Raw genomic sequence first — 13264 nt, 5'->3', positions numbered from 1 at the left:
GTAGCTGGGATTGCAGGTGTGTACCACTCTGCCTGGCTCTGTGTTAAGTTTTTAATATTATGAAAATGATAACTATATTCTTTTGTAATCATCTGATTTTCTGATGAACCATAGAAAATACCTGAAAATGGACCACAAGTGTCTCAGAAGAGGTAGTGACTAAAGATGCCTTCATTACCCAAAAGGAAATCAGGCAAACAAACAAAAAAATCATCATTGAACACTTGGCCGTTACTCTTAAAGATCAAAACCCAGAAAAATTAACTTTAAATACTCATGTTTACAAATTACATTAAAACTGTCACCTGCATGAGCAATAAGCCGTGCTCCAACTAATTCCCCAACCATGACTGTAACATTGGGTGCAATGGCCATCATTCGATTTTGTAGATATTCATACAGCTGAGTTCTATATTCCGAGATTTCAATCACCTAACAAAAGGAATAAAATGAGTAAGTCACAAATACCTATGAGTAAAATAGTGTGAAATTTACATGACTAAAACACTGGATTCCAACAGCTGGGCATAGTGGCATGTGCCTCTAGCCCAATTACTCAGGAGACTGAAGCAGATAGTCATATAAGGTTAGGAGTTCGAGGCCAGTGTGGGTTACATAGTGAGACCCTGTCTCAAATTAAAAAGGGCTAGATTATCAAAGAACAGTTGCTTGACTCTAGGCAAATTTACTCTTTTTTTTTTTTTTTGGGTGCTGGGGATTGAACCCAGGGCCTTGTGCTTACAAGGCAAGCACTCTACCAACTGAGCTATCTCCCCAGCCCTGGCAAATTTACTCTTAAGATCAGTTTTCTATAAAATCGCTTCTGTAAGGCTGTAATTAGACAAATTATGTAAACCACTTTCAGTACACCTTCTGGAAAAAATGTGTCGATACTATTCTAATAGTTTTCAGAATATTCCAAAGCTAGACACTTGTATCATCCTATCTGTGATTATTTTGTACATATTATCTTCAAATTTTGGGGGAAAAAAATTGCCAAGGGCTATAAACACAAAACTCCAATAACTCAAGCCACATTTCACGGACTCCTTAATAAATATGCCAGTAGTGCAAATTACTTCATTCCAGTATGTACTCCCCCCTGTAAGTATACCAAATAAGATGGCATCAGATGAGGTAGTGACTGAACACCTTCATATTGTTATCAGGTGAACAACAAGTGTAAAAATCATCATTGCCATCAGAAAATTATTACAGAGCTGGATACACTCAGCTGGATTCACTATGGATATAATTTACCTGGGTACAAAGATGCAGGATATTGCAAATATCTTCTTCAGAAACCTCTGTTCCCATAGATATCTCTGCAGCTGCCTTCACTTCAGCTTCAACTTCTTCTGGCAGCAGTTCAGACAGTGTGGCAGAGGCATAGTTCTTCCTATCACCTACGTGTTTGCAGAGGATGAGGGAGAATCACTCTTTTCAACAAATTACATAAAATCCACCACATGGTCAAAAGAAAAAGTAGACATAAGCCAATGAAAAGGATGCCTAAATGAAACAATAAGTAAGTTGGACCTACTAGTTTTCCTGATGTAAAGACTTGATTTTAGAGATAAATATCCCTCCACCATCTACCTCCAAAATATAATTGTGGTAAAAATAAGACAAAACATTCCATGAAAACTTAGTTCAAAAAGGTAGCAAAATTAAGTACAGGATTAATAATAATGTAAATTTTATATGAAAGATGGGGTCATTAATTTTGAGGATAGTAACATGAGACAAGAAATTCTTGTTTATTAGTAACTGTCAGGTCCCTCTACTCTTATAGTATTACTATGGTAATTGTACAGTACAGAATATAATACCAACAATATAGACAGCTATACTACTGTTAATATTAGTCACTGTTAATTATATAGTTAATATTAACAATATATTGTTAATATATTACAGGATGCCCCCAGTTTACAATTGCCCCTATTATTAATGAGCTCACCTTAAGAACTACTTAAAGAAAAACTCTGTTATATAGGCCATCAAATCAAAATTGATTTTAACTCTGAAATCTAACAGATAAGTTAATAAAATTTATGTTCCGACATGCAACCAAATTTACTTATTTTCAATGTCTTTAAGGATAAACAAATTTCTCACCAACTTTCTGTAAACACTTGCAGTATGTCAAATTATCTGAAATAATTTTTCCTAATTCAGGGAAATGCCAGCCATACCACTCTCTACATCGCATAATGTAGTTGTTTAGTTCTTTATCCAAGTCATCTAACAAGGCTGTAGATAAAAATGAGGGGGGGGGGAGAAACTTATGAGAAGTTTATTACAGTATAATATATGTAGTAACATAAAATTCACCTTTAATCATATTCAAAAGTACAAACCAGTGGCATTAAGTACACTCACAATATTTACATTCCATTTCAAAAAAAATTTTCATTATATGGAACTGAAAATTGCACATCCATCAAAACATAACTGTCTATTATGACCTTCCCAAGTCCCTACTAATGTATATACTACTTTGTCTCCATGAATTTGTCTATTCTAGAACTTCATGTAAGTGGAATCTTGTATTATCTATCCTTTTATGTTTGGTCTATCACAAGGTTCATACACAAAAGTTTATACACACTGTAAAATGTATCTGATATAGAATGTATCTAATGTGACCTTTCATTGTAAGTACAAATAATAGTTTTATGTATCCATTCATCTGTTAATGGATATTTTGGTTTTTTCCATCTTTGGCTATTGTGAATAATATTGCTATAAACATGGGTATAACAATATAGGGCGCAGGGTCCCTAACTTCAATTCTCTTGGTTATGTATAAAGGAATATAATCACCACTTAACAGCGATTTAAAAAATTGGAATAGGCTATAACGATGTTCCTAAAAATTGTCCTCCACGGAGAACAACAAATCATTAAAAAGCTAAGTGAAAAAGGCCACCACATAGATCCTACCCTAGTTTTCACATTATTCATAAAGAAAACAAATAGCTTCTATAGGAAGAAAAACTATGAAAAACAAAGAAACAGATCAGATCTTGCCATGTACTATACTTACAAATTGCCTGAACAATCATTGTATCCACCTTATCAGCACTAAACTTTAATCTGTATCGAGACAAGCTGAGGAGGAGAAAATAGCAAATTAGCAAAGCACTTAAATTAACATCTTAGGTATGCTGCAACATGCCTATAATCCAATGACTCAGGAGGCTGAGGCAGGAGGACCTCAAGTTCAAGGCCAGCCTGGGAAACTTAGCAAGACCCTGTCTCAAAATAAAAATAAAAAGTGTTGGGGATGTAGATGGGTAGTAAAAGTACCCTTGTGTTCAATTTCTAGTAGTGGCAAAAAAAAAAAAAAAAAAAAAAAAAAAAAATTAAAAAAAAATTAAAAAAAAAAAAATTTACATCTTAAAAAAAATTTAAATCCAAATCTCTGTCCTCAGTTATACTGTTTTCAGTTTTTCTAAGCAGAAAACCAAATTAAATACAAATGCTCTGTGAAAGATCACAAGACACACAATTAATAAGTACATCTGTCTTGCAACAACCTGTACTTCTATAACATGAATAAGTTTCTATGTGAATAACAAAATAATGTTGTGTAGAGTGAAAGTCATATTGGCTCATGTGATTTTTTTTTGCAGCACATCAAGACTTTATACCACCTCATGTAAGAAATATTGTAGTCTCTTAACATCTGAAAACAAAGCTACAGAACAATTTCTTAATCTTGGCAATATTTAAAATAATTATTACTTATAGGAGGGTGCCATGCTGTGCTTTGTAGTACATTTTCAGCATCCCTGATATTTACCAATTAGATGTTGGTATTATACATTATTCCATCAATTGTGGTAACTGAAAATATCTCTAGACAGATATCCCAGGGGAATATCTGATTGTCCTTCAGAGAACCACTGCTATACATGTGGTTGTTTAATCCTAAATGTGGGTAATGATCCAGTTTTACTACTTGTTCTATCTTAGAAAAAGCTCATTTAAAATTCTTCCTGGCCTTTGCTCTCAACTATAACCCAGCAGCTTCAACCTTTTCATTAGTCTATGTTCACTCCTCTCCTTACTCTGTAGGAAATCAAAGTTAGGGCCTCACAAATGCTAGACCAGCCCTATGCTCACCTTTTAAAATTTATATGTATAGACTACTATTATTGTAGTACTTCTTTCTTTGCAGGGATTGAACTGAGGTGTGCTCTACCACTAAGCTACGTCCCCAGCCTTTTTATTTTCAGACAAGGTCTCATTAAATTGTCCAGGCTGGCCTCCAACTTGCAATCCTCCTGCCTAGCCTCTGGCATTGCTAGAATTATAGGCATTTGCCACTACACCCAGTCTGTAGTATTTCTTTAATATAAACTTAACAAGTATATTTAACTGTGCTGTTTAGAATTATCATATTTTAAATTTGTTCTTTTTAGATATACATGACAGTAGGGTATATTGTGACACTGACTTATTCTAATTAGCATACCATTCTTGTGATTGTACATGAGGTGGAGTTACACTGGTCGTGTATTCATTCTTTCTACTGTCTTTCCTATTCCACCCCCTACACCTTCCCTTTGTAATTTTCTTTATCTAATCCAATGAACTTCGGTTCTTCCCCCTCCCCCTTATCGTGTGTTAACATCCTCATATCAGAGAACATTTGACCTTTAGTTTTTTGGGATTAGCTCATTTCACTTACCATAGTCTCCAGTTCCATCCATTTCATTCTTCCTTAGGGTTAAGTAATATTCCACTGTGTGTACATACCACATGTAGAAACATTTTTTTATTTTTTTTATTTTTGGCGGTACTGGGGATCGAACTCAGGTCCTTGTACTTGCGAGGCAAGCACTCTACCAGCTGAGCTATCTCCCCAGTCCAAGAAACATTTTTTTTTTTTTTTTTTTTTTGGGTGCTGGGGATCGAACCTAGGACCTTGTGTTTGCAAGGCAAGCACTCTACCGATTGAGCTATCTCCCCAGCCCCCCAAGAAACATTTTTAAAAATCTATTTTTAGTTGTTATTGGACCTTAATTAATTAATTAATATGCAGTGCTGAGAATCACACCCAGTGCCTCACACACTAGGCAAGCGCTCTACCACTAGGCTACAACCCTAGCTTACAGAATCATTTTTGATAGTGCTCTAATTATACAGTTACATAGATCTTAAGTATTCTACATATATAATACTTTACTTCCTTCACAAACTTTTTTTTTAGTATGATATCACAGAATATTAAGCTTTTGGTGAACACGGCACAGCAGCAATGTGCATGATAACAGAGTTCTGGTTTTAAACATGGGAGGGTTAAGGTGCCCTCTTCTAAAAGTTCATTAAAAACCAGTGTAAAACAATCAACACTGACACACACAGACACAAAATGGAAGGAGACCATAGCAGATATGAAAATTCTGGGAAGTGGCAGTGGGTGGAGGCACAGCACATGACTTAGCAGAGATAAAAGAAAATGAGGGATCCAACTAGAAGGGTAAAGAATTCCTATGATGAAATTTTAAGAGCCCAGGCAATAGAGCCAGGAAGCATGGGTTCAAATCCTAGCTTTATCACTTATCAATTTTACTATTCCTCGGTATCAGTTTCTTCATGAGATTAATACTACCATCACCCTCATAAGGTTGTTATGACGATTAAGTTAATATTTGTAACATTTTTATGTAAGCTGACTTTATTTTCCAGTAATTCTCACCTGTGGGCCAATCCAAGACACATGGCTGACATTTCACGTGGTTCTACCCCAGGGATTAATCCATCCATTTGTGATCGGATTCCCCTCATAAGTTCATTAACAACAGGACTATGGATACAACTGAGATTCAGTTTTTCCTACAAGAATAAGAACATTTCTATTAAATAAAGAAAAAAGATTTCCTGAAATTATTCCTTATATATTAAAATAGTACCAATTTAAGCACATGCATTTTCAGTTTGATGAAGTTAAGTTTCTTAAATGTTCACAGAAACATACTTGAGTATATTATGAATAGAAGTCAAACTTCTTGGGAGACAGCTTGGTTGTATGAATTAAAAACTGCAGATGATGAATATAATTTGACTTAGTTTTGTTTCTCTGTTTTTGCTCTAAGGATCTTTCCTTACTTTGTTATTTACCTTTAAAATGTAATTAATTAAAAATAAAAGTATGGGGGGAAATTAACAGAATGAATCAAACACCATTACCCTATGTAAATGTATGATTACACAAATGGTACGCCTCTACTTCATGTACAACCAGAGAAACATATTGTACCCCATTTGTTTACAATAATAAAAAAAAAAGTATAAAAGTAATACAATTTTAAAAAGTATAAAATAAAAGTATAAAGATTACAATGAAGCCCCCACACTTGTAATTCCAATGGCTTGGGAGGTTGAGGCAGGAGGATTGTCAAATTCAAATTACTCACAAATGGGATATTTTTTTTTCCCTGCAAACCTTTGTATTTCTATTGTGCAGTATATTTGCTAGCTACTTCACACAGATCTACATAGTTCTAGTCTATCTCATGCAAAAAAAACAATAGGCATGCAAAACACATTTAAGAATAATATATGGCTGGGTACACTGGCACATGCCTGTAATCCCAGCAATTTGAGAAGCTGAGGCAGGAGGATTCTAAGTTTCAGACTAACCTCAGCAACTTAGCAAGACCCTGTCTCAAAATAAAAAAAAAAATATATAGGACTGGGGATGTGACTTAGTGGTTAAGTGGTTCTGGGTTTAACCCCCAGTACATCTCCTCCAAATTTGGTATGTTATACATATGATAATCTATATAAAAATTTACTAAATAAATAATTTAAAAAGATACCCATCAGGGTGCTGGGATTGTGGCTCGGTGGTAGAGTACTTGCCCAGTATGTGAGGCACTTCACCCACAACTAAAAATTTATGTTTGGGGCGGGGGGGGGGGGGGGGATACCCATCATCTCACCAGTTCAGCAATATGCCCTTCTGCATGCCTTTGTAGGTATTCTTATACCACAGGTATGAACACTCATACTATTTACTATATTATAGTCTCTCAGGCTTTCATTCTCTAGAGTACAATGTCTACATGCAGAACTCAGCTTGGAATTAGAATACTTCAGTGCATAGGATACTGAAAACATCTGTTTCCTCCTAATGTGCTAAAAGTTATAGTTTTTAATGGAAAGTATAAAATTAAGCCTATGGGTACTTTAAAGGATATAGAGATTGAAATCATCAAGGAAAATCTCACTGCCTAACAGTATTAGAAGTAATCTATTTAAATGAACTTCTTAAATTAACCATTGTGACTTATTAAAGCTCTTAAATCTTTAGCACCTTGCTGCCATTTCACACAGTTCTTTCCTAACTTCATGAATCAGAGGTATGTTTTATGATCACAGTAATTAGCCTGTAGCAGAAATATTTACTATAACTACTAAACATCAATCCTATCTTGAATGGATCTCAAACTGTTCTGCTTTTTAACTTTGGTATGCTAGTTTTCCAGTCTTTCTTTCCATTCTCACTTTTGTTTTATTTTTAGCAAGTATCCCCTACTGAAGATTTCTAATAAACACATTTAAAAAATAAAATCATGACCACAATTTTGTTGAAACAAAAATGTGGCTAAATAAATATAGTACAGCAGGATATGCATAGGGTATAACAGATTACGAGTAGCAGGGATAGGACTAATTCATTTTTCTTGTTAATCTGTATTTTCTACAATGAACAGGAGTTACATGTGTGGTTCTGCTATCCTAGTGGAAATTATTATGTAGTTTAGAAAAAAAATATAATATGAGTACTTAAGACAAACAACTTATAAAGGCTAGGCTTTACATTGGCATCCTGTGACATCAGACTTGCAGGCATGAAAGAAAATCATGACTTTACATTCATTCATCCAAACATTTATTTTGGTGTTTGGGGGTCTAACACAGGGTTTTGTGCATGCTCAGCACATACTCTATCATACAGCCATACCTTCCCCACCCCTACTTTTACCTTTATGACTCCTCCTAGTTTAGCATCAGCCACAGCCAGAGGTTCATGCGCTTCTTTAACTATTTTCTTCAGAACTTTCTTCAACTGCTTATTGATTTTGCCCTCCATCAGAGCTGTGAATGCTTTTCAGGAAAAAGAAAAACACAAGTTACCTCAGATTTTAACTGCAAGAACTTATCTTAAAATTTAAAGCTAAACAAATAATTCCTTTTGAAAGGCCCAAATTTAATGTTATTTCTGAAACAAAATAATCAATGTGAATGTTTTATAAATTACATATTTTATAGGAAGGGCCTATCTTTATGTCATACAAATGTTCTCATAAACTCTGGGAGAGGATTGTAAAATCTGAGATTCACTCTCCTGTCATTTCACATGGGCTTATCTCCCGGACTGCAAAATACCCTAAAATCCTATCAAAATGGATATTTTAAAAAAGGGGGGCAGGGAGGCTCTGCAACAGTGTAAGCATGTTTGAGTGGGAAGGAAGCCTTCTTTTTGGTAATCCCCAAACCAGATTAGGTCAATGCTCGGAAACCTCATGTTCTAACCAACCCTTTCTTAGATGTATACTTCCATCTTCCAGACCCACATGGACTTAATACCTTGTCTGACATTTGTCTGAGGTTAAAAGTATGCCTGGCAGGAAGAAAGATCTGTCAGTTTCTAATGTCAAGCAGTTTGCTTTATCAGCCAGGTACGTGCTCTTCCCTCCTGATCCCATCTCATCCATTTGAATTACAAGTCCATTCCATCAGTTATCTGGGAAGATTAAAGGTGAGGACAAAAAGCATCTGGCTCTCACATAGCTTTTGCAGGGTCAGCTACACTTGAAGATGCTAGCCACTTTTGCCAAATTCTGAACTCTTATAATTTGTACATTGACTCATTAAAATCTACCCTTCTAAGAGTCTTCTTTGTATGCTAGTAATCCCAGTGATTCAGGAAGCTGAGGCCCTAAGCAATTTTAGTGAGACCCTGTCTCAAAATAAAAAAATAAAAAGGGTTAGGGATATATCTCAGTGGTAGAGGGAAAAAAAGAGAAAGAGAAAGAGAGAAAGAGAGAGAGAGAGAGAGAGAGAGAGAGAGAGAGAGAGGGGGCAAGTTCTTCCTTATATATATCTTTCCTTAAGTAAGGTTGAGTTGGGGAGTTCGGTTTGATATGCAGCATTACATACCTCCTACCTACACACATAGAAAAACCTCCTTAATTGAAAAGTTCAAATTTAACTTCCTGCTTCCTATTCTTAATCTTCTGTATCATCTAGTGTTCACCCTCATTTCTTATAAGTTAAGAATTTCTACTCTAGGTCTATTCTAATTTTTATACTTATCTTCCCTTCACCAAAATATTATTATACTTACTATAAAAAAAAATATGACCAAGAGTAAAAATAAGCCTCTCCATCCAAATGGCACATGTGATCTTTTGGGACCAATACAGAATCTTGGTTTTACACTCCAGTGGACTCTTTTAAAGCTATGGGATTTAAAATGTATACTGTGGCATCTACAGATACCAAATTTGGTAATGTCATATCAAAACTGGGATGAAGCAGCCCTCAGTATTACAAAACAAAACTCCAAAAAACAAACAAAAAAATGGCATTGTTACATGCAGTGGAAATCTAACTCTTAGAAAAGGATTCTATTCTCTTGATAAGGGGATGTTTCCCTTTCTAATAAAAATAGGAAAAAGTGCCACAGGTTTCTATGACTGGATTCCTTAGGGAACTTACTCTTTGATTCGCTTACCCCAAAATATTGATTCTAAACCCTCTACAGCTAGATGCTGTCCTGGAATCTAAGATTATGTTAGTTTAGAGCGGTCTCTACCTTGTGGAGGTTAGACCATGGCAACCTGACTTTTTTAATTTTTGGTGGTTCTGAGAACTGAACCCAGAACCCAATACATGCAAAATGTACACTCTACTACTGAGGTACTTTACCAGAGATTTGATTCTGATAACAATGTGGAGTGATGAGTACAAATTTGAGAGTTACTATGTGATAAATCTATTAGCTATTAGTAGTAAAATCTTGCTTTGCATTTGGACAAAGATTGGGCTCATCCATTTAATGTGTTTAATAAAAGCTGGTCAAAGTATTCCCAAAACATTAGAGATGATATGAAAAAAAGAATTCATAAGAAGACACTAGGGAATCAAGGACGCAACACTTCATAATTCAAGGAGGAGCTGATAATACCATGATCTATGCAAACAATGCCCCCTACTGTTGGGAGTATAGCTAACAATATCGTTTGAGATTTTACCAAATTTTTACCCATACTTAAAGCTATGATGAACAGATCTTTTACAGAATTCTCCAGGGCAACAATATCACCGTTGTGCTACATGTCTGTGGAAGGCTCTAATTACTATCCATGAAGGAGCCTCAGAACTACTTATTTAAAAAATAAAGAAATAGCCAGAGTGGGCAGTGGTGTAGGAATGTAATCCCAGCAACTCTCAGGAGGATCCCAAGTTCAAGGCCAGTTACAGCAACTTAGTGACAACTTGTCTCAAAATAAAAATAAAAGGATTGGGGATATGAATCAGTGGTAAAGCACCTCTGGGTTCAATCCCCAATACCAAAAACAAAAAACCAAAAAACCCTGCTCTCATTATTGGATCCTCCTTTAGCTTATCCCTCTGCAAGGAAAAGTGGTCCAATAATATTTATTTCCAATTTTCACTCAGAATCATTATTTTTTCTCATGGCTGATGAACAAATTATTGTCTGTCAAATTCTTACCTAATTTTAATATTCTTCCCTACAGACCTTCATTTTCTTTTATCACCCAAGGAGTTGGCTGATTTGCAATTCAGAACTTCAGCAACTTTATCTGTCCTTCCTCTTTTTTGCTAACCTAATATAAACAAAACTCTTGTGCCCCTCTGTAGTTTATTTTTAAAATTAAAAAAAAAAAAAAAAAACAACCTTTATTAGTTTTCCTTATCTAAACTAAAAATGTACATCCCTGGAGAGCCTTATTATTTATTTATTTATTTATTTTTTCAATTATGAATCCCAGCTATTCTCAAAACTATCAGAGAGCTGTGTACTTGACCACATTACCTTGGTCCCTTGTAGAACAGCTTTTACTGAATTGTGCTTCAGCATTATGCTGTTGGTTTCCACAGGGAGATCAATTTAACCACTTCTCACCTCTCATCACCAGCCCTATGGTGAAAAAAGCTAACTCAATGTTGTCTCAGTGGTAGTGACGAATTTGATTTAGATCACTTAAATTCAGTTCCATTAAAAGAATGCATCATTGACAACATTGAATAGGGTTAACTCAGGCAACTGAAGCAAAACAACCTTTTAATAAGGAAAATGAACTACCAATTGGCATCAACATTACCAAAACAAGCAAGCTTCTAGTGTCTTACTTTACCTGCTAATGCTTCTGCTGTATCCTGAAATTTCTCAAAATGCTTTAGCTTTACTCTAGAATTTAAAAGAAAAGAAATATTATGGAAGCACATTATTCTACGAAAGTCATGAGAAAAAGGTTGGTGTTTCCAAAGCACGGATCAATAAAAGAAATTTGCCTGTCACTGGGAATCAAAGTTAGAATATTCTTCATAAAGCGACCAATTATTCTAAATGTTGGGCTAGCAATGTCTGAACTGGTACAAAGTAAAGTCATACACTTTGAAGGAAACTTAGGTCAAAAACAAACACATTGAAGCTTCAACATAATCCTTGCTGCTTAAAGTTGGACAAAGGTGACTTTTACTACACAGCACAGAACTGACCCAAGGAAAAAATATTTAAATCCCTCTTAGGGAAGTTATTTTAAGACATTCATTTGTCTACCCAGTACAAATGTCTTTTAAAAAGTTTACTGTCACATTTATCTTTTTTTTTTTGGTTCCTTTTGTCCCCTACATGTTTATGTGCAGATTTACAATTTATGTAGAAAGAAATGTATACATGTATTCATAGTTGTCTCAGTGGTAGTGACGAATATTTGAGCTAGATCACTTAGATTCAGCAACTAGTAATACATCATTGACAACCATGAATTACATTAACCCAGCAAAGGATGACCCTCAAAAAAGGAAAATCAGTCTTCTATTTGCCTGAAACGGTTTTGTTTAAAAAAAAAATTGTAAGTATTAACACTTACTAATTGTATGTATTACAGTGTTAACTTAAATAAGATTTTCTTACCTGACAAGGGAACATGCTGGTGATCTCTTAAAAACACTTAAAAATATAAAAACTTGAGGGAAAAGTAATAATTTCATCTTTTTTTCTGCCCCACTATCCCCTGCATTTATCTTTCTTTTTTTAAAAAAGTATTTTTTAGTTGCAGATGGACACAATACCTTTATTTAATTATGTGAGCTGAGGACTGAAGCCAGGGCCTCACACATGCGAGACAAGAACTCTACTGCTGAGCCACAACCCCAGCCCCACATTTGTCTTTTGAAGTGGCATTTGTTCATCTCTCTCAATAATTGTAGATAAACAGACACTGCAAAAAATGGGATCACATTAAACAAACTACCCTGAAGCTTGCTTCTCAGAGTTTGATGAACATCTCTCTGAACTGTCAAGAGACAGTTCACAAACCTGTAATCCCAGTGGCTGGGGAGGCTGAGACAGGAGGATCTCAAGTTCAAAGCCAGTCTCAGCAAAAGTGAGGTGCTAAGCAACTCAGTGAGACTGTCTCTAAATAAAATACAAAATTGGGCTGGGGATGTGATTCAGTGGTTGAGTGCCCTGAGTTCAATCCCAGGTACCCCTCCCCCAAAAGAGAGATTTATGCAACAATATCATTACTGATGGACATTTAGGCTCTTTTTAAATTTGGGGGTTTTTCTACTACAAATGCTACAATCTGTATTTTGCTACTTTCATTGTTCAGTATGCCCTTTCTTTGGGTTTAACACTCTTCTGCAATAGTACCAAGTTTCTCCTTGGGACTGGAGGTGTAGCAGAGTGGTAGAATGTATTCTTAGCATACATGAGGCCCTGAATTCAATCTTCAGCACATATCCTCCTCCAAAAAGAAAAGTTTCCTTTTACTCTTTTGTGTTTTTGTCAGCAGTAACAGAGGTATTATCAAATATCCTTTGACATCCACAGACATAATCACATACAGATCCTTCCCAATCTGTAAGTATGAAGAGGGTCAGTGAGGTTCTTTCTAGGACCACATTTATCAAATGGGGCATTTCACAAGTTGAATCAGAGATGGCGGGATAACTACATTGACTCTACCTTAAGGAAATGCGAACT

At 35.3% G+C, this 13264-nt stretch overlaps 1 protein-coding gene and 4 non-coding genes across 7 annotated transcripts in view; all 5 read right to left on the bottom strand.

Moving 5' to 3' along the window:
* The window catches only part of Nop58 (NOP58 ribonucleoprotein), a 33812-nt gene that overhangs the window by 12531 nt on the left and 8017 nt on the right, over positions 1-13264 (bottom strand). Inside the window, exons 2-9 of one of the 3 annotated variants that reach the window (XM_047545739.1) lie at positions 11409-11461; positions 11087-11191; positions 8006-8127; positions 5714-5850; positions 3053-3117; positions 2122-2256; positions 1261-1406; positions 306-432 (exon numbers count right to left, since the gene is read on the bottom strand). In XM_047545739.1, coding sequence (XP_047401695.1) covers positions 306-432; positions 1261-1406; positions 2122-2256; positions 3053-3117; positions 5714-5850; positions 8006-8113 — 718 coding nt within the window. In that variant the 5' untranslated portion in view covers positions 8114-8127; positions 11087-11191; positions 11409-11461. Of the gene's footprint in view, positions 1-305; positions 433-1260; positions 1407-2121; positions 2257-3052; positions 3118-5713; positions 5851-8005; positions 8128-8610; positions 8876-11086; positions 11192-11408; positions 11462-13264 lie in introns of those variants that run through there. The other 2 variants (XM_047545737.1, XM_047545740.1) reach the window with 2 other exon arrangements.
* Positions 139-224, bottom strand: LOC124981576 (small nucleolar RNA SNORD11). The gene has a single exon (XR_007108081.1). It is a non-coding gene; the product is annotated as a small nucleolar RNA SNORD11 (small nucleolar RNA).
* LOC124981577 (small nucleolar RNA SNORD11B) lies at positions 1121-1204 on the bottom strand. The gene has a single exon (XR_007108082.1). It is a non-coding gene; the product is annotated as a small nucleolar RNA SNORD11B (small nucleolar RNA).
* Positions 11211-11299, bottom strand: LOC124981562 (small nucleolar RNA SNORD70). Its single transcript, XR_007108068.1, has one exon. It is a non-coding gene; the product is annotated as a small nucleolar RNA SNORD70 (small nucleolar RNA).
* Positions 11956-12042, bottom strand: LOC124981563 (small nucleolar RNA SNORD70). The gene has a single exon (XR_007108069.1). It is a non-coding gene; the product is annotated as a small nucleolar RNA SNORD70 (small nucleolar RNA).

Source organism: Sciurus carolinensis, chromosome 3, assembly GCF_902686445.1.
Source record: "Sciurus carolinensis chromosome 3, mSciCar1.2, whole genome shotgun sequence".
Taxonomy (NCBI): domain Eukaryota; kingdom Metazoa; phylum Chordata; class Mammalia; order Rodentia; family Sciuridae; genus Sciurus; species Sciurus carolinensis.
The sequence above is the reverse complement of the archived record's forward strand: the minus strand, read 5'-3'. Positions and strand labels throughout refer to the sequence as shown.